At 39.4% G+C, this 26826-nt stretch overlaps 1 protein-coding gene across 6 annotated transcripts in view; it reads right to left on the minus strand.

The window, feature by feature from the left end:
• Positions 1–835: 835 nt before the first annotated feature.
• EXOC6 (exocyst complex component 6) overlaps positions 836–26826 on the minus strand; it is a 297299-nt gene continuing 271308 nt past the window's right edge. For 4 of the 6 annotated variants that reach the window (XM_058436204.1, XM_032136663.2, XM_058436206.1 and 1 more), the window contains 2 exons: positions 3357–3469; positions 836–2164 (listed from right to left, as the gene is read on the minus strand). In XM_058436204.1, coding sequence (XP_058292187.1) covers positions 2032–2164; positions 3357–3469 — 246 coding nt within the window. In that variant the 3' untranslated portion in view covers positions 836–2031. Of the gene's footprint in view, positions 2165–2468; positions 2481–3356; positions 3470–26826 lie in introns of those variants that run through there. The other 2 variants (XR_009212754.1, XR_009212755.1) reach the window with 2 other exon arrangements.

Here is a 26826-nt window from a genome sequence, read left to right on the forward strand (position 1 = left end):
GCGCTCCACGCAGAGTGGTGATTGGAGGCGGTGGGCAGCGGCGCGCTCACGGAGGGGCACTGAGTAGGGAGTGGCAGGCGCTGGGGCGCTCGAGCTGGGCTGGGGGCTCGCCCCGCGCGCGTCCTCGGGAGGGGCCTGCGGGTTCGCGCCAGACCTTCCCCGCTCTTCGCAGGCGCTCAGAAAGTGGGCGAACCCAACGCGCAGAACTGACCCGGTCTTGCGCCCCGCAGCGCTCCTGACCCACCCCCGGCCGCTGGCTCCCTCTGCGGTCCCCACCCTCGAGCTTCTAAGTGCCCTTCTCTCGCCACTCCAAGGTGAAAGAACTGGGCTTTGCTCTCCTTTGCTCCGACTATTTCAGGGAAACTGCAGTCGTCGACGCCTGCGTTGGCATCACAAAAGCCCACGAGGGATAGCGCAGCCGAGATTCTCCGACAGCGCCCCACCTTTCCCGGCTCTCTGATCTACCACGTCAGGTATCCTTCCAAAGATGGCAGTTCCACTGCTGCCCTAGGCTTCATAAAGACGTCCTAAGCCTCCAGAAGCGGATACCCACGAGCACCTTTCCGGTCTCAAGGACCGAATTCATCCTTCCCTGCACATCCTTCCCTCCCTCCCCCGAGTTTGCCCGACGACTCTTGTCAATCTACATTGTTGCGTTTTGGGCTTCGTGTGTCCCATTCAAGGGTTCCAAATGCCTCAGGACTCACTCGTCCTTGTCCCTACAGCGCAACCTGGGGTGTGTGTGGAGGGGTGCAGGGGCATATATATGTGTGTGTGTATGTATATATATTGTTTTGGTGCCACTCCCATTCCAATAACTAGGAAATAATACGCCTTTTCTCCAGGAAGCACTTGTTTTAAATCAGTAAGCTCTGAATAGACAAAAGAGTAATGCATTTTCAACAACTTGCTCAATATTTTTAATATTTCATCACAAAATCCAGAGATGTACATATAATTCTTTACACTTATTTTACAGAGTCAGGCATAGTTTCTTACAGGCCTAAATCCTGAAAAGGCAAAGGGAAGATTGAGTATAAATACAACAAAGGGAGAATAAAGACTGGATTTATATTGCCATTTGGACCACGGAAACGTACACAAAGGAAAATGTACATTTGTTTTAGGTTTTCCAGAGTTCATTTGGTTTGGCTTGTTTCCCCAATGAGGATAAAGTACTGAAATCTGCTATTTGAAGAAAGTAACCTGACCCCTGTGGTAACTTCTGTGTGCAGGAACCATCTACCCTCGCACAAGCTGCACCTGAAGTGGTTAGCCCCATTTAGTTCCTGTCCTCTCTTTTAACTGGAACCAAACCAAACCAAACAAATCCAGAAAGGGGTCAGCTACAAGCAATATAGTTAGAAATATTAACCCTGATGAACAGAAACAACACGGCATCTTTAGAAAATCCAAAACATTTTGTTCATATTCAGAACGATTAAATTAAACCACCCAAGTAGAACAAATAATTCACATTCTTACTGAGTTAAATCAAGTTTGATTTCAGGCAGCTTTAAAGATTTGTCTATTTCCCCTTCAGAATTAGCAGAATTAGAAATTTTGGTCTGCTTAAATCACATTGAGGTGAAAATAAAAGCTAAAAGTCAGAAAACGGTAGCGAAATACTACCATATCAGACGTGATTGAATTCCAAAGCTATATACTGATAAAAAAACAGATTATCATTCAAGTCTAAATAGAAAAAAATACTTATAAGTAGAGGCATATGTTTTTCAAATGTATTTGTAATCAATTTCATGTACAATTTGTGACAATTTATGTATTACACTTTTGCATTTTCCCCTAAAAGTGAAAAAATGGTCATTTTTTTCCATATATAAAATAGTATTCGATTATTTTAAAATCCATACAAATGATATTTATTACTATTTCTTGTTTAAGCCCTCATGTATCTTCTCTATTGTATTTTTGGATTCTGTAAACAAATTACTGTATCATGACCAATACTTGCTTAAGATCAACGTTGAATCATGGATTTGGTGTCACTGAGTGCAAGCCACATGAGGTCTACGTGTGCTGGGACATACCATTCACCAAACTTCTCAGCTGTTTCACGACTGTCTCTATCAACTTCTGTTTGTCTCGATCATTCTTCCTGAACTGAGCAAATATATTGTTCTTTTTGCTAGTATCCTTCATCCTAGAAACATATGTGAATGAAGAGCTTAGTAAAAGAAAATTAAAAGCTAAGCTGTCACAAGTAAAATATCTTGGCATGCTCTGAATTATCCCACACTAATCCTATGCTTGAAAAATATAGTTCAAAGACAGTAGGTGCTAAATAAACATACAGATATAGTAACCATGCAAAAAATTAGAAGCTTTATTTTACATTCTATGTTAAGTGGTATTATTGCATTAGTATGTACATCTAAAATATGCTAGGTTTGCTACTATCATACTATTTTCTAATATTATTCCACAAAGTATGCTAAAATACATACCCCGTATAGACTCTGCTAATCATATTCATAGCAAGATAAGGTGAAAGGAAAATAACATTAGAAAATGTAAAATAGCGATGTTTTTGCCTCAGTTGCATTTCATGGCATTGTAAACTAAATTTACATTTATTTTAAACACTTTCTCTTGTCCTTTCAAATCATATATACCACAAATATTTTGAAATATAGGAAAATAACAAGTTTAATTTAAAAATTGAAAATTTTAATAGTGATACTTTTTTATTTTTATTTTCTTATCCAGCAGCCCCCAGAATCACAGCAGATTCAGAGAGCCTCCCAATAGTGACATTTTAAATGAAATATGATTGAGTAAAGAAAAAGTCTGTCACATAATGAGAGGGAAAAGTTAACACCTAAATTTATGTTTAGTTGGACAAGATGCATCAGTAAATCCTATTACCTCAGTTTTTACTGTATTGTTTTTTTCAAATCACATATTTCTCTACCTGCAAAGAATCCAAGTCCATAATGCTAAGATTTAGATAACACTGCTGGCAAACATTCCAATTCCTGGTCACATTTGACAAAATACCTTCTTTCCTGAGTTACAGATTTTTTTTTTTTTAAAGAAAGCTCCAATTGTCACATCCCCAGTAAACATATTTCTAAGGTCAATTAAGCTTGCAATTCAGGATACAAAAGGAAAGATGTTTTGTTCACATCAATATAAACAGCAGTTGCTTATGAAACTATACCAACTCTGAAGGGCAAGAAAGAAAAGCTTATTTTTTGGTCATTAAACTAGAGTGAGCTTTTAAGCTTCCATCTAGACTTCTCTTTTTTGGCAGAAATCTCTAGTTCTTCAGTTTATCACTGAATCAAAAGGTGCTAAAATGTTATACAAAAAAGTTTTCGGAATATACTCACTTCTCCAAAAGAGTAAGGGCTGTGTTTGGATTCACCCGAAGGTACTTAGAAGCTGGCTGTCCATAATCAGCTAGGTAAGTAGACCAATCCCAAACCATAAACAGGTCAAGCAGCTGCGAAAGATGGGGGAAATGTTAAATCAACTTTTGATTATTTACCCAGTTAATACTTAAATTATATGCTATCCTTGGTCCATTTTAATATGGCTTGCTTCTTAGATGGAATGGAATACGGAAATTCATTTTTAAAACTTCATTAACTGTACTTTACAACCAAAATAGATCTTTTTTACTTTGAAATTACTAAAAATGCCAGGGGTTGTTTTCTAGTAAAATACTTTGTGTTTTCAAATAATTGTAAAATAATGAAAACACTCTTAATATATATTAACCCTTGTACTGATGTATAGAAATTTTATCTTTATGCATTAGTCAGTACCCAGATTTAATTAATAAAGGTTGGTGCTACTAACCTGTATGAAGAATTTTAAAGAACTTAAATTAAACCTTTTTTTCTTAGAGGTAAGTATGTTTACCTTTCAAGGACGCTGTTTGCACCTAAGACTTTTTCCAAAGTAATTTAAACCAAAAGCTCAGATAATCTCAATTAAGTGCATTAAACAACCTCTGCTGGATTCTCTCTGGTGATAGATCCTCTGCAGTATTATGAAATGAGGGCTTCAGGATTCAGCCTGTTAACTCTAGGCTACCATTTTGTATAAACAAACAACAAAAAAAAAGAAACCCTCTTGTTTCCCGTGGTGTCTTAAAATTGACTATTTACTTTATAATCTCCAGTTAGAATCATTGTCAAATATGGAAGTAATCTTTTAAAAGCAATGCCATGCCTAAACCTAAGCACCAAACTCTTTATCCAACTTTAAAACCCTAATCCCCCTTAAGCCATTTAAAACCAACTTCCTATCCCCATTTGAATTGTTTCAGAAAGCTAAATGCTTTACTTACTACCTTCCTTTAGTTTTTATATTCTTTCTTTTTGTTTTAACTCACTTTATAAGTAAGGGGTCTTACTGGTTTTGCTTTCAAATGGAGGAAACATTTGCATTTACTGATGGGATACAAGAGCCAACCACTGACTCTGAGAGGGATAAAACTCTGGGGTGATTAAAACCTCATAAAGAAAGGTTACCAGAAACTAGCTTTTCTTGATGAAGGTAAAGAAGTTCCTTGACTCTTTCCCCATCCAATTTACAGCTATTAATAGAGATTTTCTTACAACAGGCAGAAAATTCTATAATGAAAATATTAACTATGAAAAGCCACTCTATTTTGTTTCAGACAAGACACCATTCTGGGCCATACCAACAGTTGAAACACTAGGATAGAAACTATACTGAGACAATGTTAAAGAATATACTGTCTGAAAAAGAAAAGGGAACTTATTTAAAGTTCTGTGTAATTTTTAACTGTTGTTTGGCCACATTTTTCCCTCCTTTCACAAAGAGGAAAAGTTACTTTCATACACTCAGATGGTAAGAGTGTAAATTAGTATAACTTCTCTGGAATGTGATTCTGCAATGTGTTTAAGAACCTTATAAAAATGGCCACTCCCTTTGATTCAGCAATCCTACTTCTTGGAATGCAACTTCAGGAAACAGAAAAAAATTTATGCACAAAGATATTAATCTCAAAAATGTTATTTGTGTTATCAAAAACTGAAAATAGCCTAAATCTCAATATTAAGAGACTGGTTAAGTAGTGAGGTATATCTGTATGATGACTATCATGTGGTTATTAAAATTAATGTTTACAAAGAATTTTAAATAACTTGGGATAATGTTTATGATAAATGTTGCTACTTAAGTTACATAAAAACCCATCCAAAAAGACTGGAAGAAAATTCGCAAAAATGTTAAGGATGCCTGTTATAAGCTGGGCATGGTGGTGTGTTCCTGCAGTCCCAGCTACTCTGGAGACTGAGGCGGGAGGATCACTTAAGCCCAGGACTTAGGAGTCCACCCTGGGCAACATAATGAAACTTCACCTCTAAAATAATAATTTTTAAAAAAGAATGATTGTTATTTATGCAGTGGGATTAAGGTTAACTGTTATTTTCTTTATTTTTGTAATACTCTACAATGGATATGTGTTAATACTATAGTTATAAATAAGGTTTATATATTTATATATTAAAATAAATTTCAATAATGAACACCCCTCACAGAGTTGTCAACAGAGGCCTCATTTTCAAGGATTCTTCTTTCAGGTATATGTGTGTATTTGCACAACTGTGCATGTGCAATGCACAGTGTCAGCAAAAGCAACGTCTTAAGGCTCTTTTTCTCTAGGCTGATTTACCCCCAAGTGGGAAAGGAGGAGCCGACTTAATGAATGAAAAACCCGCACCAACTCCAACTGTGAATACAGAATTGATTCTTTTACAGCACAAGACCAGACTGTCCTAGATAAAGAAACACTATGCTTACAATGTTCACATATGGTCAGATACTCATATGCAAATCTCTTATGTGCAAATCCATAGAAATTACAGGAACCACAAAATTAAACTTACCTGCCCATATGTAGACAAATCTAAATGCTTTCATATTTACATTAATCTTTGTATAAATATTTATAGAAACATATTGTACACAGTTAATTTACAGATATCTGTAGAAATCTGCACGAATTTGCAAATTAATGGTTAAGGAATTAATTGCCAATGCAGATAAAAAGGCCAATGATCTAGATAAGATTCATTTATTTATTCAACATATATTGACTCCCCACCTATCTATCACGTGCTAGATACTGTGCTAGGTACCAGAGATACAGCATTGGAACAAGACAAAATCTCTTTCCTCAAGGAGCTTACATTGTAAGATAGGAATAAAGCAGTAATCTTTTGATGTTAACATGGAAGAAATTGTAAAGAAAAGCTATTCACACAGAATCCTAGTAATTTAAACTACAGTAACACATGAAGAAGCTACTATCACTTTAATATAGAATAAAATAGAAACCATTAACTTATATAGAAGCTGGTGACTGCCTGCTCATTCCGCTCAGTCTATGAATCCAATGACTGAAGATCCAATGGCTGAGACATTTCAGTGTTTGTGTCCCAAAGACTACACATGAACATGGGCAGAGAGCAAAGATGGAGCCAGCAAGCATGTTGATCTCATATTCTCATTTCTCATTTTCATGTGTGTAAGGATTTTTCAAATGCATAGTACTGCTGGAACAAGTAAATAGAAACAAACTTCAAAACTGGGCAGGCAAGCTCATAAAGTGTGTCCAGCACAGTGTAACCACTCAGTAGATATTCAGGAAGTAACTGATTAATTGATGATGCCAGACCATTATTCCAAGTTTCCTTGGGAGCTTTTATCTTAGGCTTTATAAGTACAGGCTACTTTAGCTTATGCTGATAGCTCTCTGAAAAAGGCCAATGTTGGCTTGTAGGCAAACTATGGCAAGTGAATATAGTGAAGTCACATCCCTGTATCTCTCCCAGCTTTTCACCAGGGTATTGATAAAGAGGAGAGACTCCATCATGATACAGCATGGGTCTAACATTAAGTGAGTTAAATGATCTTCCTGGAGAAAGTAGCGTTAATATTTCTGAATGGTCTACCAGTCTCCTTCACGCATAACAATTATAAGGTCATTTTTCACTTTTTATAATTCAGTTCTATTGAAGTGAAGGATAAAACAAAAAACCAGGACTTTATTCCTGGGTCCCACCTAACATTATGCCAGGCCAGATTTTATGGACTGAACTCATTTCCACAGGTGGCTATCCATGCCTATTCTGACCAAGATGACCCTGGTCTTTGATTGGGATGACTTTAAAAGAATATGATTGCTCTGGAGTCAGAGTATGATGGGAAGAAAAGCGGAAACTGGGGTGTTGCCAGGTACAAACACTGATACTTGCCTTCGCTCTACCCCAACAGTCGCTGCCTTGTGGACTGCCTCTCACAATTGGTTAGGCTTCACAGGATGCACTATGTTCTTAATATTAAGATGTACATTATGAAAAATCTCACTTCTCTACTTAAGTTTTGCTTCCTTCAGATGGCAATGCACAAATAATACGTTTGTTATTAATCACACAAAATCTCTTTCAGTCTTGTAAATAAACAGTAGGACATGGTCTCAACAGGTGTATTTATTAGTTAACACATATACCTGAAGTTCAAAGATGTAGATCAAACATGAACAAAAACAAAAATCTCCCCAGATTACCCAAAAGCAATTTTACAATTACTTATTAAAGGATAAAGTCAGGCATATGATAATGAAAATTGGTATTAAGTTTTATAAATGGGTTTCTTCCAATAGTCAAGTAAAGTAATTCCACCTTAAATCCTTTTGGGAAGTAAGCAAAGTATGGATAATATAAAAATGAAAAGGCAAAATCATGTGCCTGAGTTCTACCTCATCATGATTTGTAAGATTATCTGAAATTAGTATCCCAAGTTTTTTTTACCAAGGATTCAAAAATACCCTTCATAACTAATCTGATAACATAAAATGGGTGTATGCCAACATTTGTAAGTGAGTTGTACGTTTCACTTCCTCAGCATTCCCTGTGTGTGTCCAGCAAACAAAAAGATCAGCTTAAGGAAAGAAGTGTTACATGGGTGGTCCCATTTATATGCTCAAAATAGTTGAATCACTTCAGAATCACTGAGGAATTCATTTGTGTCAACCCATTTAGCTTGCTGACAGTTTCCCATCCTACAGACTCATTCTCCATCCATGCCCAAGGAACTTGGGGTCTCAGACCTGTTGAGATCACTTTGTACAAATGACACAATGAATCTAGGCAGACTTAAAACTATTCTATGAAACTCTTGAAGTGACTTCTTGCCTTTTTAAAAGTGAACCCACAGTGCCAGGTCATTTTTTCCTTGAATCTGATTTAGCTTTCTTTGTTTTGGGTCTTTTGGGTTTTGCTTTTGAAGCACCTCAAGGGCAGTGACCCAGGACAGAAGATAAATAAAGTTAAGCTAACCTCAAGAGAAAAGCAACTGGGGATACCAGGTTTGCTTTTGTAAACGTGAACAGTAACCTGGGGGCTCAGGGTCAACCTCAGTCCCCCAAGTTCCCTTTTCCAAACACTAAATCCACCTGGGACCTCAGAGTTGCTTTGCGGATTCCAAAAGTAAACCAGGAGATCATTTTTCCTTTGCCTCCAAAAAACAAAGCTGAGACCAGGGTTCCTAGAGTGCTCCAGAGATTTAAACAACAAAAGTCCTAAACCCTAGTGCTGCTTCAAGGAAGAAATACTTGCCCTTCAAACAAATCCTGAGTAATTCACCACTGGGAATTCAAGAAAAATGGGTCTTACTAAATTGGCTACATTGGAAAAAACTACAAGTCCTTTTTCGAAATATATTGTGAGGTCAAATGATGAGCTCTATATGATTTTTAAAGCACCTGGATTTTCCTTCCCTTCCAGCCATCTAAAAACACCACATTTGGAAAACTCCACATGTAGCACAGAATTTTAAGCAGCAGTCAGAAGGAGCATAGGCAAAAACTACAATACAAAAAAGCAAAACAGTATTGTGCCTCCAGCCACCTCACTTTTTTGCCTTCAGGTGTTAACTGCCCTCATGCTGCCTTCTGGATCTGATGCACCCTCACCCAAGCCTGCCCTCTTCCAGTGTCCCATCTGCTAGACTTGCTCTCAGCCAGTCCTTTCACTCCCACCTCTGTGAGGACTAGGAGTGAGTTCTGAGCACTTCATGCCGCAGAAGCTGCTTAAAAGAATTAGACTCTTCAAGGCACTTCACTCAGGTGAACTGTACATGCAAAGGTAGAATGTTCTTAAAGTATTGTTTTTATGCTAAGCTAATGTAGTAGTCCTAGATAACCTCTAGGTGAGTTTGGAATTTGAAGGAAAAAAAAAAAAAGGCACACAGTAAAATTTACATAATCGGATTTACACACATCCATATTTGATTTGATTTTTTTTTCTTTTTGGTCACTACCATGGCTAAAATAGCATATAGATACATACATGTGAATTTATGTGGTTAATTTATTAAAATTAATTTTATCAAATACATAGTTAATAATCAAATGGAGCATATCATGAAACCAACAGTTCACTGCCGTACTCAGAAGTAACCATGTTTAACTCCTTATTTATTCGTTTTTTGTGTTTTCTGTTGCTGTTGTTTTGAGACAGAGTCTCGCTCTGTCACCCAGACTGGAGTGCAGTGGCACAATCTCGGCTCACTACAACCTCCTCCCGGGTTCAAGCAATTTTTTTTTTTTGAGACGGAGTCTCGCTCTGTTGCCCAGGTTGGAGTGCAGTGGTGTGATCTCGGCTCACTGCAACCTCCACCTCCCAGGTTCAAGCAATTCTCCTGCCTCAGCCTCCTGAGTAGCTGGCATTACAGGTGCACGCCACCACGCCCGGATAATTTTTTGTATTTTCAGTTAGAGATGGGGTTTCACCATGTTGGTCAGGCTGGTCTCGAACTCCTGACCTCATGATCCACCCATCTTGGCCTCCCAAAGTGCTGGGATTACAGGCGTGAGCCACCACGCCTGGCCTCAGGTTCAAGCAATTCTTGTGCCTCAACTTCCCAAGCAGCTGGGACTACAGGCACATACCACCACGCCCGGCTAATTTTTGAGTTTTTTGTAGAGATGGGGTTTCACCATGTTGCTGAGGCTGGTCTCAAACTCCTGGCCTCAAGTGATCCACCTGCCTCGGCCTCCCAAAATGCTGGGATTACAGGTGTGAGCCACTGCGTCTGGCCTTTAACTCCTCTTTTAGTTCTAGTGATTATCTCACTATCCCTAATAGGCTTATTTTTCTAATTTTGAGTTGATTATTTTACAGCTATCACATATGAGAATTTACCTTACTTTATACCAGCTCTCTTCTTGGGTAGCTATCTTACCATTTTGGTCTATTTTTGTTTTTATAACTTTAAAACAATTAAACCTCTATTTCTTGTTATGTAACTTTTAAAGTTGTTTTTTTTTTTTTTTTTTAAAAAAAATCTTTGAGATGTACCATACAGTTTACTCATTTAAAGGGCACAAATCAATGGTTTTGACTCTATTCACAGAATTGTGCAACCATCTCAATCAATTTTAGAGCCCCTGAAAGAAACCCCATAGCCATTAGTAATCAATCCCCAAATGGGAATCAAATAACATGTGGTCTTCTGGCCTGCCATGGTGGCTTACACCTGTAATCCTAGCACTTCGAGAAGCCAAGGCTTGAGACTAGGAGTTTGAGACCAGCCTGGGCAACATGGTGAGACCCTGTCTCGACATACAATTAAAAAATTAGCTGGCTGTGGTGGTGCACACCTGTAGTCCTAGCTACTTGGGAGGCTGAGGTGGGAGGCTAGCTTGAGTCCAGAAGGTGGAGGCTGCAGTGAGCAATGAACTGTACTCCAGGATGGGCAGCAGAGCAAGACCCTGCTTCTATTTAAAACAAAACAACATAAAACAAAATAAACAAAACAAAAAGACCTACCTGGTCTTTTGTAACTGGCTTCTTTCACTTAAGCATAATGTTTTCAAGGTTCATCATGTTGTAGCATGCATTATTACTCCATTCCTTTTTATTGACAAATAATAATACATTGTATGGATATACTACACCTTGTTTATCCAATCATCAGTTGATGGACATTTATCTTTTTTGGCTATTAAAAATAATGCTGCTGGGCTGGGCGTGGTGGCTCATGCCTGTAATCCCAGCACTTTAGGAGGCCAAGGAGGGTGGATCATGAGGTCAGGAGATCGAGACCATCCTGGCTAATACAGTGAAACCCCGTCTCTACTAAAAAATATATATAAAAAATTAGCTGGGTGTGGTGGCAGGCACCTGTAGTCCCAGCTACTTGGGAGGCTGAGGCAGGAGAATGGCATGAACCCAGGAGGCGGAGCTTGCAGTGGGCCGAGATCGCACCACTGTACTCCAGCCTGGGCAACAGAGCGAGACTCCGTCTCAAAAAAAAAAAAAAAAAATGCTGCTATTAACATTTATGTACAAGATTTTTGAAAACCTGTTTCCATTTCTCTTGGCTATATATCTAGGAGTAGAATTTGTTATATAAACTTTTAATAGGATCTTCTGACTTTCCATTTAGTAGTATAAGAACATTAGCACCTTATGTAGTTGAGTTTTAAAATAATTCTTTTGGCAATTGGGATAAAATATTTATATTATGTATTTAAACCCAAATAACAAATAGATATTTGATTAAAGTTTCCTGAAAGTTTTTTATAAATGCAAAAAGATGTTAATAAATTCTTTTTTTTTTTTTTTTTGAGACGGAGTCTCACTCTGTTGCCCAGGCTGGAGTGCAGTGGCACGATCTCAGCTCACTGCAACCTCTGCCTGCTGGGCTCAAGTGATTCTCCTGCCTCAGCCTCCCAAGTAGCTGGGATTACAGGTGTGTGACACCACCCCAGTTAATTTTTGTATTTTTATTAGAGATGAGGTTTCACCAAAGTGCTGGGATTACAGGCGTGAGCCACTGCACCCAGCCAATGTTAATAAATTCTTATCAATTTTTTTATTTCCTATTTTTGAAAAATAATAAAAAACCTACAATTACCCAATAGAAGAAAGAACCTGTCATATAATTTCCTCAAGTAGATTCACTTCAAATAGTTGAATGTGACTTAGATTTTTTATTATTATACTTTAAGATCTAGGGTACATGTGCACAATGTGCAAGTTTGTTACATATGTATACATGTGCCATGTTGGTGTGCCGCACCCGTTAACTCATCATTTACATTAGGTATATCTCCTAATGCTATCCCTCCATGCACACACAGAAACACACAGGCATGGCTTGCTTTTCTTGAGGGTACTGAACATAACAGTTCAGCTTTATGTAGGTCATACATGAACTAGCAGTACTTTACCTAATTACTGAAACCAAAAATCTGGATTTAGTTTGCTTTGTGTCTTCTTTCTCACAATTTTTTTTTTTTTTTTTTTGGTTTGGTTGTTTTTTGAGATGGAGTCTTGCTCTGTCCACCAGGCTGGAGTGCAGTGGCGTGATCTTGGCTCACCGCAACCTCCACCTCCCAGGTTCAAGCAATTTTCCTGCTTCAGCTCCTGAGTAGCTGGGATTACAGGAATGCGCCACCACACCCGGCTAATCTTTGTATTTTTAGTAAAGACGGGGGTTTCACTAAGTTGGTCAAGCTGGTCTCAAACTCCTGACCTCGTGATCCACCTGCCTCGGCCTCCCAAAATGCTGAGATTATAGGCGTGAGCCACCGCGCCTGGCCTCTCTCTCACAATTCTTCCATCTAATTTATTGACAAATAGTACCAATTTAACTTCCTAAATATTTCCTGTATTTACTTTCTTCCACCTTCTTCTTCTTTTCTTTTTGTTTTGTTTTGTTTGAGACATAGCCTCACTCTGATGCCCAGGCTGGAGTACAGTGGTGCAATCTTACCTCACTGCAACCTCTGCCTCCTGGGTTCAAGAGACTCTTGTGCTTCAGCCTCCCGAGTAGCTAGGATTACAGGCACATGCCCCCATGCCCAGCTAATTTTTGCATTTTTAGTAGAGACAACGTTTCACATGTTGGCCAGGCTGGTCTCGAACTCTGGGGCTCAAGTGATCCACCTTCCTTGTCCTCCCAAAGTGCTGGGATTATAGGCGTGAGCCACTGTGCCTGGCCCTCTCCCAGCTTTCCATCCCTACTATTACTATGCCTGTCCTAGTTCAGACATCATAATTTCTCCCCTGAGGCCTTTGGTCTTGCCTATTCCGTTTGCCTCTCTCTTCCAATATTCCAGATTAGCCAACCTCCACACTGCTGCCAGAGAGATCCAGCCAGAACACAAATTTGATTACACCATTCCCTTGTTTAAAACCTTTGATGGCTCCCCATTTCCTACAAGATAAAGTTCAAGTTCCTTAACATGACATGCAAAGCTCTCTTGCACCTTATCCAGGTCAACATTTTGGCTTCTGCCTTCATGTAATGCAGGCTCCTAAATGAGGAACTACTCTTAGTTCTCTTAGAAACCATGACTGGGCCAGGCACGGTGGCTCACACCTGTAATCCCAGCACTTTGGGAGGCTGAGGTGGGCGGACCACCTGAGGTCAGGAGTTCGAGACCAGCCTGGCCAACATGGTGAAACCCCCTCTCTACTTAAAAATACTGAATTAGTCAGGCATGGTGGTGGGCGCCTGTAATCCCAGCTACTTGGGAGGCTGAGGCAGGAGAATTGCTTGAACCCAGGAGGCAGAGGTTGCGGTGAGCCGAGATCATGCCATTGCACTCCAGTCTGGGCCACAAGAACAAAACTCGGTCTCAAAAAAAAAAAAAAAAGAAACCATGACTACCCTAGGACACTCCTCATTCCTCAGCTCTTCCTTATGGAGTCTCCTTTCCCTCCTTCTTCACCCAGGTAGCTCTTACTTAGTCCATAACATCTAAGTCTAAATCAGTCTCCCAGGAAGCCTCTCCAGACCACGTTGGTTGGGTTAGCTGTCACTCTTTTGTGTCCTCATACTACCCTCCACATATCTGTATCATAGTGTTTTTCACAGTATATTGACATTAGAGGTTAGTTTGTTTATCCACCAAAGAATCAAATATCAATAATTCCATTTTTAGTCTGGGTGAATCATAGCTATCCCAGCACTTGTCTCCTTCCAATATCTCAACAGTTGAAGTGCCTTTTTCCTCCTTCTAATAATGTACTTTGTAAGTGCCACAAAGTTAGTGACTTGTTTTGCTTAGTATCTGTATCTTCACATTTAGCCCGGTAACTGGCATATACTAGGCATCAACTAAATATTTGTTGGGATTCACTGCATATGTTACCTTTTGATACATAATTTCATAAGTCTACACTGAACCCATATCATATATACTGATAATAGGGCTATGTTATCATTTACTTGACATGTAAACTACCAGTAATTAAGACATCTCTGAATTTTAGTAATGTTTTATAATTATTCTGAAAGCCAGACTAGGCTATTTATTGATTAATTTAATTTGTGCCATAGGATGTACTAAAATATTTCACAACCAAAGTTCTGCTCCTTTTGTAAACTAGTGATGCCACCAACAAACATGTTAAATAAACATTCCCAGGTCATACATTTAATTTTCTGTACAGATCCACTACATTATCTGCTACATTTGCATAACAAGTAGTTATGTAATGACTTCACCAATGAAGCTCAAAGACCTCTAATACTAAGAAAATCAAACCTTGAAACTCATGATGAAAGGTGTTCAATAGACTTTCAGTTCTCTCTGATGAGTCACTTTGCTCCACTGAAGCTACGAAGAAATAAAATCTGCTTTTATGAATTGACTTTGGAAGAACTTGAGCAACAAAGGAAGACAATATGAATTAGCCAACGAAAAAATTGTATGCCAACATGTCTATACTCCAGGATATGGCAGTTGCTTGAATGAAGGAAGCCAGACCAGGCTGGGATTTCCGCAGTACAATTGTTAAGAAAACCACGAGGGAAGAGAATAACTAGTTTTTCTAAATTCAAAAGAATCTAAGTGGTTCTTCTCCCCTCTTGCCCCACCTCAATGGTTATGACTTAAAATAAGGCAAATGAACACCTGGAGAATCCAATAGCTAGATTAATTTAGTCTTCAATATAAGTAGTCACATATGTTTTACCCTAAAATTTTAGGAAGTCAAATAATACTTATAATTTGCTATTAGTTATAAACAATGACTCTGGCTTTTCTTTAAGGCTTAACTAAAATTAAAACTAAATACTTGGCCGGGCACAGTGGCTCACACCTGTAATCCCAGCACTTTAGGAGGCTGAGGTGGCAGATCACTTGAGGCCAGAAGTTTGAAATTAGCCTGGCCAACATGGCAAAACCCCCTCTCTTCTAAAAATATAGTAATTAGCCGGGCGTGGTGGCAGATACCTGTAGTCCCAGCTACTCAGGAGGCTGAGGCAGGAGAATCGCTTGAACCCGGGAGGTGGAGGTTGCAGTGAGCCGAGATTGCACCACTGCACTCCAGCCTGGACAAAAGAATGAGACAGTGTCTCCAAAAACAGAAACAAACAAATAAAAAATCCCCAAAAACTAAATATTTAAGTCCCTTATTCTCTTATTTAAAATGGAACTCAAGCCATTCAGGATAACTGAAAGAAACCAAGCTCATTAAATCCCAATTGCCTCAAGAGGAAAAGGGAGATCATTTCTATGGCAATAAATTAGTGGAAACAAAAATAGACTCCAATTTTGGCAATAAATCTTTAGTGAAGTGATGACCTGAATTTCAGACTCAAATCTCATTTCTTATGCTTTATTGAGATAAGGCCTCAGTTTATATACTGAGGCCCAGAGTATAAATACAGACCCATTACCATTTTGCCTTGGAATCCTGAAGGGATGCAAAGTTGGATTTATACTTAGCCTGATGGAAACAGGGAAACTAAGGATCTTTGTAGTCTCTGTTAAAGACCATATTATAATATCTTGGTTAGTATTTGTATTTAGGAGAGTTTACAACCTTACTCATTTCTTTCAAATCTTATATTTTATAATCTTTACTCAAACAATTAAAAAAGATGTGCATTTAGTTTACTTTTCTTGAATCTCAAAGGTACTTCTCTAATGCTAGATAATATATTAACCCTTAATTATCCATTTACTTCCAGACCTGATTGCATATGTAATTACCTTTTGTCACGTATAATAATTTGCGCGACAAACATGTCAGAACACTTGCTGCTTCGTCTGTTTCAACAGATAAATGTAGTCTTTCCATAGCCTCAAGGCACAATTAAACATGAAGAAAAAAGGCAGTTATCAAACTACGCTGAAGCTGATTCACTAAGGCAGAAGTTCACAGCATGTAGTCAGGGCTTACTTTGGGGCCTGATGCTTGCTTGAATGCTTAGTTAGTAACAGATTTCTGAGACAACGAAACAGAGACAACACTGTAACATTCTGACCAGTGCAGGTAGCCACATGAACTTCAAAATGGGCAACAGATGAACTTTAAAATGCAGCTTAGTTAAGAAGCAGCTACTGGTAAACAGCTATTGAAGTCACACCTTCACTACAGGTTATTGGATAAAATTAAAAAAGAGAAACTAAATAAGAACAGCAGTTGAAGGACTTATTTTCTTGGGAAGATAAATGCAGCCACTGGAATTAAATGGATTGTGATCTAAGTCCTGCAATGCTTGCATGATGTGAATCTGCACTGTGAGAGTACAAAAAGAAATCCCTACCTGACCTCCGGATAACCTAAAAACAGGAAATTAGGACATTTCTAAGCAAAATAGGCTGTTATCCTGTTAAGACAATTGTTTCCATTGACACTTTGCATAAACATCTTACACTAGGCCATCAGAAAAAACTCAAGCCATGGCGTCTCTTCTTCGTAATACATAAAAACAGTGCCTGGCCCAGTGCCCTCAACACAGTTGAGGAGGTAAAGTTTGTTGATGATAATTAAGAGGATAACAAAGAAGAGAAAGAGAAATAACAAACAGGTAAGAAAACTGGAAGTATTCTTTAAGTATTTACAGATTGGTTGAAAGTAAATTCATAAAATATTAAAAATACAACTTAATTCCTGGTAAGAATCTGGGGTAATTAAGAGAGTATGCAATGACTTTAGGGAAAGCTCAATAGACAATACAACTTACCATGAGTCAGCATTTTAAAAGAATAATTGTAGCTGGGCGCGGTGGCTCACGCCCGTAATCCCAGCATTTGGGAGGCCGAGGCGGGTGGCTCACGAGGTCAGAAGTTCAAGACCAGCCTGGCCAAGATGGTGAAACCCCGTCTCTACTAAAAATACAAAAAATTAGCTGGCTGTGGTGGCGGGAGCCTGTAATCCCAGCTACTCAGGAGGCTGAGGCAGAGAATTGCTTAAACCCAGGAGGCGGAGGTTGCAGTGAGCCAAGACTGCACCACTGCACTCCAGCCTGGGTGACTCCATCTCAAAATAATAATAATAATAATAATTGTAAAATATCTGATCTTTGATTATGGTGCTTCAGAATGTTAGACATCGGCACCATCTGGCTGGAAAAAATCAAGCTCTTCCTTTGTATCACTTAATACTGTGGATATTATTTGGCTATCCAATTATACTTCACTTAAATAAGAAAATACTTAAGAGCTAATACTTCTTATGACGCTATCTTAGTCTGTTTGGGTTACCATAACAAAGTACCACAGATTGAGTGGCTTATAAACAATACAAATGTATTTCTCACAGTTCTGGTAGCATACTATAGCAGGTACCAGTAGCGTTTACGTCTATGCCCTACTAAATTTCCTCCCAACCCAGGTTTTTAAAAGTCAAGCTACTTCCATTTTGAATGAATCATTTAAGGGAGTTACAAACTCGGAGTCCCAACTTTCTCTTCTGTAAAAGAGATTGTGTTCACATGTGACAAGCACTATATTTGACACTAGTGATGAAAAGACGGTAATGGCCCAGTCTTTGGATTTAAGAAGTTCATAAGTATAAAGGGAAAGGTATTCACACAAACATAATTATAAACTAACATGCTGATTACAAAGATGGACATATGTATAGGCTATTATCACAGCATTAATTATTGCTTAGGGGGTGGAAAGTAGAACTAAGGAGCTGTCTTAGATGATACCCAAACTGAGTCTTAAGAAGGAGTTAATCAACGGAGGGGTCGTGGTATTTCAAGCAGATGGAACAGTGTGAGGAAAGACACAAGGACAAGAAACAGTTATGCTTATGGGGAAATGCCACGTACTTTAGTGCTGCTAAACTGAAATATGAGTAAGGGGGCAGTACAAGACAGCCTGGAGAAGGGATCAGGGGCTGAATCATAAAAGGATATATATGCCTTGTTCAGGAACTTTGGGTAGTCATTGAAAGGTTCTAAACAAGGAAGCTGGCCGGGCGCAGTGGCTCAGGCCTGTAATCCCAGCAGTTTGAGAGGCTGAGGGGGGTGGATCACTTGAGGTCAGGAGTTCAAGACCAGCCTGGCCAACATAGTAAAACCCTCTCTCTACAAAAATACCAAAATTAGCTGGGCTTGGTGGCATGTGCCTGAAGTCCCAGCTACTCAGGAGGCTGAGGCAGAAGAATCACTTGAACCCAGGAGGCGGAGGTTGCAGTGGGCCGAGATCACACCACTGCACTCCAGCCTGGGAGACAGAGCAAGACTCCATCTCATAAATAAATAAATAATGCCAGGCACGGTGGCTCACGCCTGTAATCCTAGCACTTTGGGAGGCCGAGGCAGATGGATCACTTGAGGTCCAAGAGTTCGAAACCAACCTGGCCAACGTGGTGAGACCCTGTCTCTACTAAAAATACAAAAAAATTAGCCAGGCATGGTGGTAGGCACCTGTAACCCCAGCTACTTGGGAGGCTGAGGCAGGAGAATTGCTTGAACCCGGGAGGTAGAGGTTGCAGTGAGCCAAGATCGTGCCGCTGCATTCCAGCCTGGGCAACAGAGTGAGACTCCATCTCAAATAAATAAATAAATAAATAAATAAACAAACAAACAAGGGAGCCGACATGGTCAGATTCACCACTTCGGTTCTGTAGTAAATGCACTTAAGGCAGAAAAAATAATTGGGAGACTGTTGTAACAATCTTAAAATACATTGGGACAGACAGGTACATAGTTGGGATAGAGAGAAAATGATGAATAGGTGGTAGGCAAGTAGTTAACATGGAGAGAAGAGGATGAGTTTGAGAAATACTTAGGAGAAAAAAACCCCTAGGACATGGTGATTATCTAGGACATGGCAGAGCAGTTCTACCAGTCAAAACAGACAACATGAAAAAGGGATGTGATTTGAGAATAAGGGAAGACAACAAGTCAGCAGCGTTGGTGACACAGCACGTGAGACACACACCTAAGTCAAATGGTTTACCAAGCAACTGGATATGTATCTAAGGCATACTGCCAGAGATCTGATGAGAGTGGGTCAGCTTACCTAGGTCAGGAGTATAGGGAGCAGTGTTCTAAGGACAGAAACCTCGGGGAAACCAACATTTAGGGGGCAGAAAAGGAGACCACAAAAAAGAAAGAGGAAGGATGTTAAGGGAGTACAGACTCGGAAGACGAGAGAATTTTAAAGAGAACATGATCCACATTACCAAATGCAGCAGAAAGAACCAGTAGGATATGGGCTGAAAATGTCTACTGGCCTTCCCTGATGACCTAAGTGAACACTATTTCAGCAGTGTGGCAAAGCAGATAGGAATGGATTGAGAAATGAATGAGAGATGTGGAAATAAGAATAATCAATTATAAACCATTCTTTTAAGGATGCAAATGAGGGAAGAGAAATTGGAAATAGCTAAAATGTTTTTAGGCTAAGAAAAGGATAAAGCAGGACGGGTGCAGTGGCTCACGCCTGTAATCCCAGCACTTTGGGAGGCCAAGGCGGGTGGATCACGAGGTCAGGTGATCAAGACCATCCTGGCTAACACAGTGAAACCCCGCCTCTACTAAAAATACAAAAAATTAGCCGGGGTGGTGGCAGGTGCCTGTAGTCCCAGCTACTTGGGAGGCTGAGGCAGGAGAATGGCATGAACCTGGGAGGTGGAGCTTGCAGTGAGCCAAGATCGTGCCACTGCACTCCAGCCTGGATGACGAGCGAGACTCTGTCTCAAAAAAAAAGAAAAGGATAAAGCAGAGGAAAGGCAGATGAATAATGAAACAAAATGAAACCAAATCCCATACAAAAGATAGGGTCAAGGGCATAGGAAGATGAGAGCCTCATTAAAATTCCTAACACCTGAGAATGAAGGACAGGAAGAATGGGTGTGGATATAGATAAGCTGACTACAAAAGCAACAGTGAGAGGTTGATGGTGATAGAGATGGAAGATAAGAGGCTCAGAGGGGCTGGAGTTTTCAATCAAGAGTGGAGGAACAACGGTCTACAAATAGAAATGAGGAACCAGGGGAACACCAATCTCATTCACACTGTGCAGCTGTGAAAGAATGCATCTTGCCACTAGAGAGAGCTGCAGGGTTAGCAGTATCCTCCGAATTCTATGAAAAGGAGGTGAAGAAAGCATTCTGCCACACAGTTGAAGCAGTAGGGCCACTTACATTGCAATAAGGGTTTTCAGGTGGCATGGAATAAGTGGGCCAGAAGTGAAAAGATGAGTAGACAAAACAAGGAGAGAATGAAACAGGAAAAAGGTTGCAAGGTGAGAAGGAGCAGAGTAAGGAAGTAGAAACTACTTAATTTCATTGAATAATCAAATTTTATTTTAATCTCCTCGGATGAAGGATGTATGACTGGGAAGTAACAGAAACAGCAGTGTCTGACCAAGTCTCAGAGAGAAATGGTGGAGGCTGCCCTGAGATTTTCAAAACGGAAGAGAAGCCTCTATTTGGATGGGGTGAAATTCCAGATATCTGGAGCAGCAGCAAGGGCACTTGCTGGGGAGAGCTTCTAAGAGGTCTGGAGCCGGGGTTAGATTTTTGGAAGTCCCTTCCAATCCTCAAGTCTTAGGATTTTATGACCATGAAAATCACTGAATCACAATCTGAAGGTAATCGGTAGATGTTCTGACATTTATGAAAACACAAACGAGTTCAAAGAAAAGGAGAGAAATATACATTGCAAAATACTCTAGGGACTAAACAGTGACTTAACTATGAGTACTAAGCACTGCAATGCATATCTAAGAGGAAGTTTAGAGAATAATGCTATAAATGGTAGTCTCAAATAAAAAAATACCTTCAGCAATATCAGCCTTTTGGTGTATATTAGTAAAAATTTTCATGACAACTATTATCCACTTGGCTCTGAAGAGGTCACTATTGACCTTTTGGTCTCCCAAAGTGCTGGGATTACAGGCATGAGCCACCATGACTGGCCTTTTTTAATAGATGGCGCATATATATATGGAAGAATACATCCCTTTGAAGTGCTAGCTAAGTTTTGGCAGCGTTGAGTTCTCTGCACCATCTAAATTAGAAGATAGGTGGCTCTATGGGCCATTGATAACTTCCTAAAGTGCGGAGTGTGTACATATACTTACTTTTCCTTTGTATGTTTGTTTTCACTTTCTAATCAAATTTTGAGTTCTTCTAGGGTAGAGGTAAAAGCTCTTCTCCCTTTAGGGTACTCAAAGCTTGTTGAACTGAGCTAAATTATATTTCACAGAACATTTTAAGAAGCAAAAGTTTAAGAATTGTGTCTCTTCTGGGACAAAACAACCACGAAGGAAAAGCAGAGATTATACACGAAAAAGCTTCTAATTTAAACCACTGGAAAGCTCAATATTGTTGAATCAATATTGCTTGAGTCTAGAACTCGGTCATGTATATATACATCTCATTCAAGTAGAGTGCTGGCTGTTCTCTATAAAAGTAGAAGTTGAGTTTCAGGGAAATTACGTGTCATGTTCAAATTTATATGTAAAATAGGATTAGAAGATAATTTCTTCAATTTATAAATTAACTGCTTAAACAATTAGACTAGGATGGCTTAATTTACACAAACTTTTCCTTTTGTTTGTATGTGTAGCCAATCTGCTTTCAAAAAGAATGCTTAGTAGGATTTTTTTAGAACTCTGTTGTCAGATTCACACTTGATATGGCAAATACAGTATAGGTTGTCTAGGGAATATTATTTTATGTAGCAAAAAGATCATAACTGAAAATAGGAATTGTGGTTATAATATTCACTAGTATGTAAAACAAACAGTGCATTTATTGTTTTTCTAACAAAGCATTTAAATATTTAAACTTCTCATAACTATCCACCAAACTGAAAGAAACCTGTAAGAAGAAAAAAAAATTTCCAGTCAACAAAAAAAATTTATTAGAGAAAAATATTTCTTTTTTTTTTTTGGAGATGGAGTCTCGCTCTGTCACCCAGGCTGGAGTGCAGTGGCGCGATCTCGGATCTCACTGCAAGCTCCACCTCCCGGGTTCATGCCATTCTCCTGCCTCCACTTCCCAAGCAGCTGGGACTACAGGCGCCCGCCACCGTGCCCGGCTAATTTTTTTGTATTTTTAGTAGAGACGGGGTTTCACCATGGTCTCGATCTCCTGACTTCGTGATCCGCCTGCCTCGGCCTCCCAAAGTGCTGGGATCACAGGCGTGAGCCACCGCACCCGGCCCGAGAAAAATATTTCTTAAAAATGAGTAATAGCCAGGTGCGGTGGCTCACGCCTGTAATCCCAGCACTTTGGGAGGCTAAGGCAGGCGGATCACCTGATGTCAGGAGTTTGAGACCAGCCTGGCCAAAATGGCAAAACCCTGCCTCTACTAAACATAGAAAAACTAGCTGGGTGTGGTGGCACGTGCCTGTAATCCCAGCTACTCAGGAGGCTGAGGCAGGAGAATCGCTTGAACCTGGGAGGCAGAGGTTGCAGTGAACTAAGATCACACCACTACGCTTCAGCCTAGGCAACAAGAGAGAAACTCCATTTCAAAAAAAAAAAAAGGAGAATAATAGGGCCGGATGTAGTGGCCCTATTAATCCCCGCACATTGGGTAGCTGAGGTGGATCGCTTGAGGCCAGGAGTTTCAGACCAATCTGGGCAACATGGCAAGACTCTGCCTCTACAAAAAATACAAAAATTAGCTGGGTGTGGTGGCATGCACCTGTAGTCCCAGCTACTCCGGAGGCTGAGGTGGATCACCTGAGCCTGGGGAGGTTGAGGCTGCAATGAGCCATGATCATACCACTGCACTCCAGCCTGGGCGACAGAGAGGGACCCTGTCACCAAAAAAAAAAAAAAAGTAGAAGAAGAATAGGAAGTTTGGCAAAAATGTGAATTAATTTTGAGAGAAAAGATATAGCTCCTTGTTGAGTAATGCCAATGTTAACAGTTAATCATTAGTTTACTGCATATATGATATTTATCAAACGCCAGAATATCACTACCCTCCATAGTTGACAGACTGTTCTAAAAATTTTAACCTATCCCTTTCAGTGAAAAAAACAGCAGGAATATTGATGATTGAAAACAGGTAAATCTGGGACTGCCTCTTTTTACATTATGCACAGTCTGTGGAAACAAAGATTTAATCCTTGTGTAACTCACTGAAAATTTACCTTAAAACTTATCATATTACAATAATGCTTATATTGTAAATAAGAAATATGCCATATTTGCGCAACTGCAAACTTGAAGGACGTAACTTTTTCCATAAATCTGTTAACTTTATTTATTGTCATATTGCCAAGTTACATATCTCTTTTAAAAATAATTCTGATTTATATACTTTTTTGGAGAGCTTTATCAGCAGTACCCAGTAATTCCACTTCTAAAGGCCTACAGAAATACTTACACAAGTGCTCGATATATATGTATAAATATATTAATGGCAGCTTCATTTATAGATAGAAAAAAACTAAAGAATCCATAATATCCAACAAATGAGGACTTGTTTAATAAATTATGGTATATGTAAACTATAGACAGTACAAAGAAATTAAAAAGAATGAAACATCCATATTTACCAATATGAAAGCATATGCTGCATGAAAAATGTCAATTATAACATACCTCCCCCAAAAAGGAAATAACTACATGTGTGCATGTAAGTATCTGCATGTATACATGTTCGAATGTACACTACAAAGGTCTGGAGGGAAATAAACCAATAACTGTGAGAGACTGAAGAGGAGGGGAAAATAAGAGCTTTCTCCTTTTTTTCTTTTTTTTTTTTGAGATGGAGTTTCGCTCTTGTTGCCGAGGCTGGAGTGCAATGGTGTGATCTCGGCTCACTGCAACCTCCACCTCCCAGGCTCAAGCGAGTCTCCTGCCTCAGCCTCCCGAGCAGCTGGGATTACAGGCATGCGCCATCATGCCTAATTTTTTGTATTTTTAGTAGAGATGGGGTTTCTCCATGTTGGTCAGGCTGGTCTCAAACTCCCGACCTTTGGTGATCTGCCCACCTCGGCCTCCCAAAGTGCTGGGATTACAGGTGTGAGCCACCGCACCTGGCCTGAGAGCTTTCTTTTTAGGTTTGATTTTAGTTTAACAGTGAACATGCACTATCTATTTCCTGTGTCTTTGTTTTTGTTTTTCTGGAGACAGAGTCTTGATCTGTCATCCAGGCTGGAATGCAGTGGCAAGATCTCGGCTCACTGCAACCTCCACAGGCCAGGTTCAAGCAATTCTCATGTCTCAACCTCCCAACTAGCGGGGATTACAAGCGTGTGCCAATGCACCCGTCTAATTTTTGTATTTTTAGTACAGACGGGGTTTTGCCATGTTGGCCAAGCTGGTCTAGAGCTCCTGGCCTCAAGTGATCTGCCCACCTCAACCTCCCTAAGTGCTGGGATGACAGGCGTGAGCCACCACACCAGGCCCCAATTTCCTGGTTTTGACAAATACTATAGCTATGTAAAACGTTAGCACTGGGGGAAGTGTACAAGGGACCTCTCTAAACTATATTTGTAACTTTTTGTGAGTGTGCAATTATAGTACTTTTAAGAAAATTTTAAAAACAGTGAGCATAAACAACTTTTGTAATTATCACAGTGTTTGTTTCTGGTTTTTGAAAAATCATTTTACAGGGTAATTTTCCAAACTACAAAACAGCTCTAACATTTACTCTTAAAATAATCATAAAACTGTGAGTTCAAAGTTCATATCGATAGCTGAAGGCATAAGCACCTATCACCTACATATTTAAGCACATAAACTATAAACTTCCGGAATTATGACACTGGAGCAAAAAGAAGAAAAAAGCAAAAGTCATTTAGGTTCAGACTAATCCTTTATAATCTAAGCTTTCCCAAAAGGGCAGCATACTTTTCTAATATCTGGACCTTAAGGTAAACTTTGTGAGATGTCTGGTCTTGTTATATTCAGAAGTAAACCCAAATGTATCTTCCTTTAATTCTTTGGCACTTCAAATGAATTTAGGATTGTCTGAGGAAAAAATGCTTGCTGGAGGAGCTGTGTGAACAAGCTTGTTGTCCTGCTACTATATCTAGTCAAGCATTCAGATACTACAACTTTGGCAAATCCCATTAATACTTTAAGAAGTCAACGACTTTAAAACTTCTAAAGAAAGTTCCTGTGAAGTAGTCACAGGGGCAAGTTTAAGCAGGCAGGGTGTGTATACAATATAGTAACAAAATAATGCAAACAAAAGAAGATTTGTTTAATTATAGTGGAAATAATTGTTATTTAAAAGTGCCTTCTTCCTCATCATAAAAGAATAAACTGAACCAGTGGCAAAAGAATTGTATGTTGTGATGCCTTAAGACTAGAAACAGAAGACAGAAATTTCAAAGTAAAGTCCTGGCAGACGTCCAGTCTCCATGGCAAGAATTCTGGCCACACAATTCCTTCATAAGTTTCAAGGATTGTTCATGTCCCTTTAGACAGAACTCAAAGTTGTTCATTTTGAGTCAAATACAAGTGTATGTTTATCAGGGTTTTCCTATCTTTCTATGGTGATGTACATGGAAACTTCTTTCCTAAACCTTATAATCATTTGGGGGTATGGTAGAGAGAGATTATCAGGCCATGTATAAAAGGGTAAAAGAAAATGGGTGAGGGGCTAAGAACAAGGAGGTGGGTGCCCAGGGTACTTCCCTTTTCAAGCAAGACTGGTGGAAGAAACTGTCAGCTTTTTTTTAATTTTAATTTTTATTTTTTTATTGCCTTCACCTCCCACCTGCACCACATCCACCAACACCACTTCTACCTCCACATCCAACTCCACCACCACCACCTTCACTTCTACTACCACCACCTCCACCACCACTGCTACATTACTACTTCCATCTCTATCTCCACAAGCACAACTACTTTATTAAGATCAGTAAATGAGCAGGCAATGAAATTTGCCATTACTACCTCCATCCCAATCTCCACAAGCACAACTACTTTATTAATTTAAGGCCATTATATGAGTAGGCAATGATTTATTCCAATGAGGCATTTATGAGTCTGCCTACCCTCTAGTACCTTTTATGTTGCGTACCTCATCTGATCATTTATTTTTAATTTAAAATTAGTGCTTAATTTATAAAAGAATGTGACTTTCATCTTGTTTAAGATTCAGAAAATAGTGTATAAGCAGTAAAAATTATCTCCCATACCTGCCCTCTAGTCACCTTCACCACCCCAATCTTCCTCACTGAAAGCAACTTAAGACCATCTCCTCAGTCTTCTTATAGATATTTTTTTGTATTTATTTATTTATTTATTTTTATTATTATACTTTAGGTTTTAGGGTACATGTGCACAATGTTCAGGTTTGTTCCATATGTATCCATGTGCCATGTTGTTTTGCTGCACCCATTAACTCGTCATTTAGCATTAGGTATATCTCCTAATGCTGTCCCTCCCCACTCCCCCCACCCCACAACAGTCCCCGGAGTGTGATGTTCCCCTTCCTGTGTCCATGAGTTCTCATTGTTCAATTCCCACCTATGAGTGAGAACATGTGACGTCTGGTTTTTTGTCCTTGCGATAGTTTACTGAGAATGATGTTTTCCAGTTTCATCCATGTCCCTACAAAGGACACGAACTC

The sequence above is a fragment of the Hylobates moloch genome, unplaced genomic scaffold (assembly GCF_009828535.3).
Source record: "Hylobates moloch isolate HMO894 unplaced genomic scaffold, HMol_V3 SCAFFOLD_3, whole genome shotgun sequence".
NCBI lineage: Eukaryota > Metazoa > Chordata > Mammalia > Primates > Hylobatidae > Hylobates > Hylobates moloch.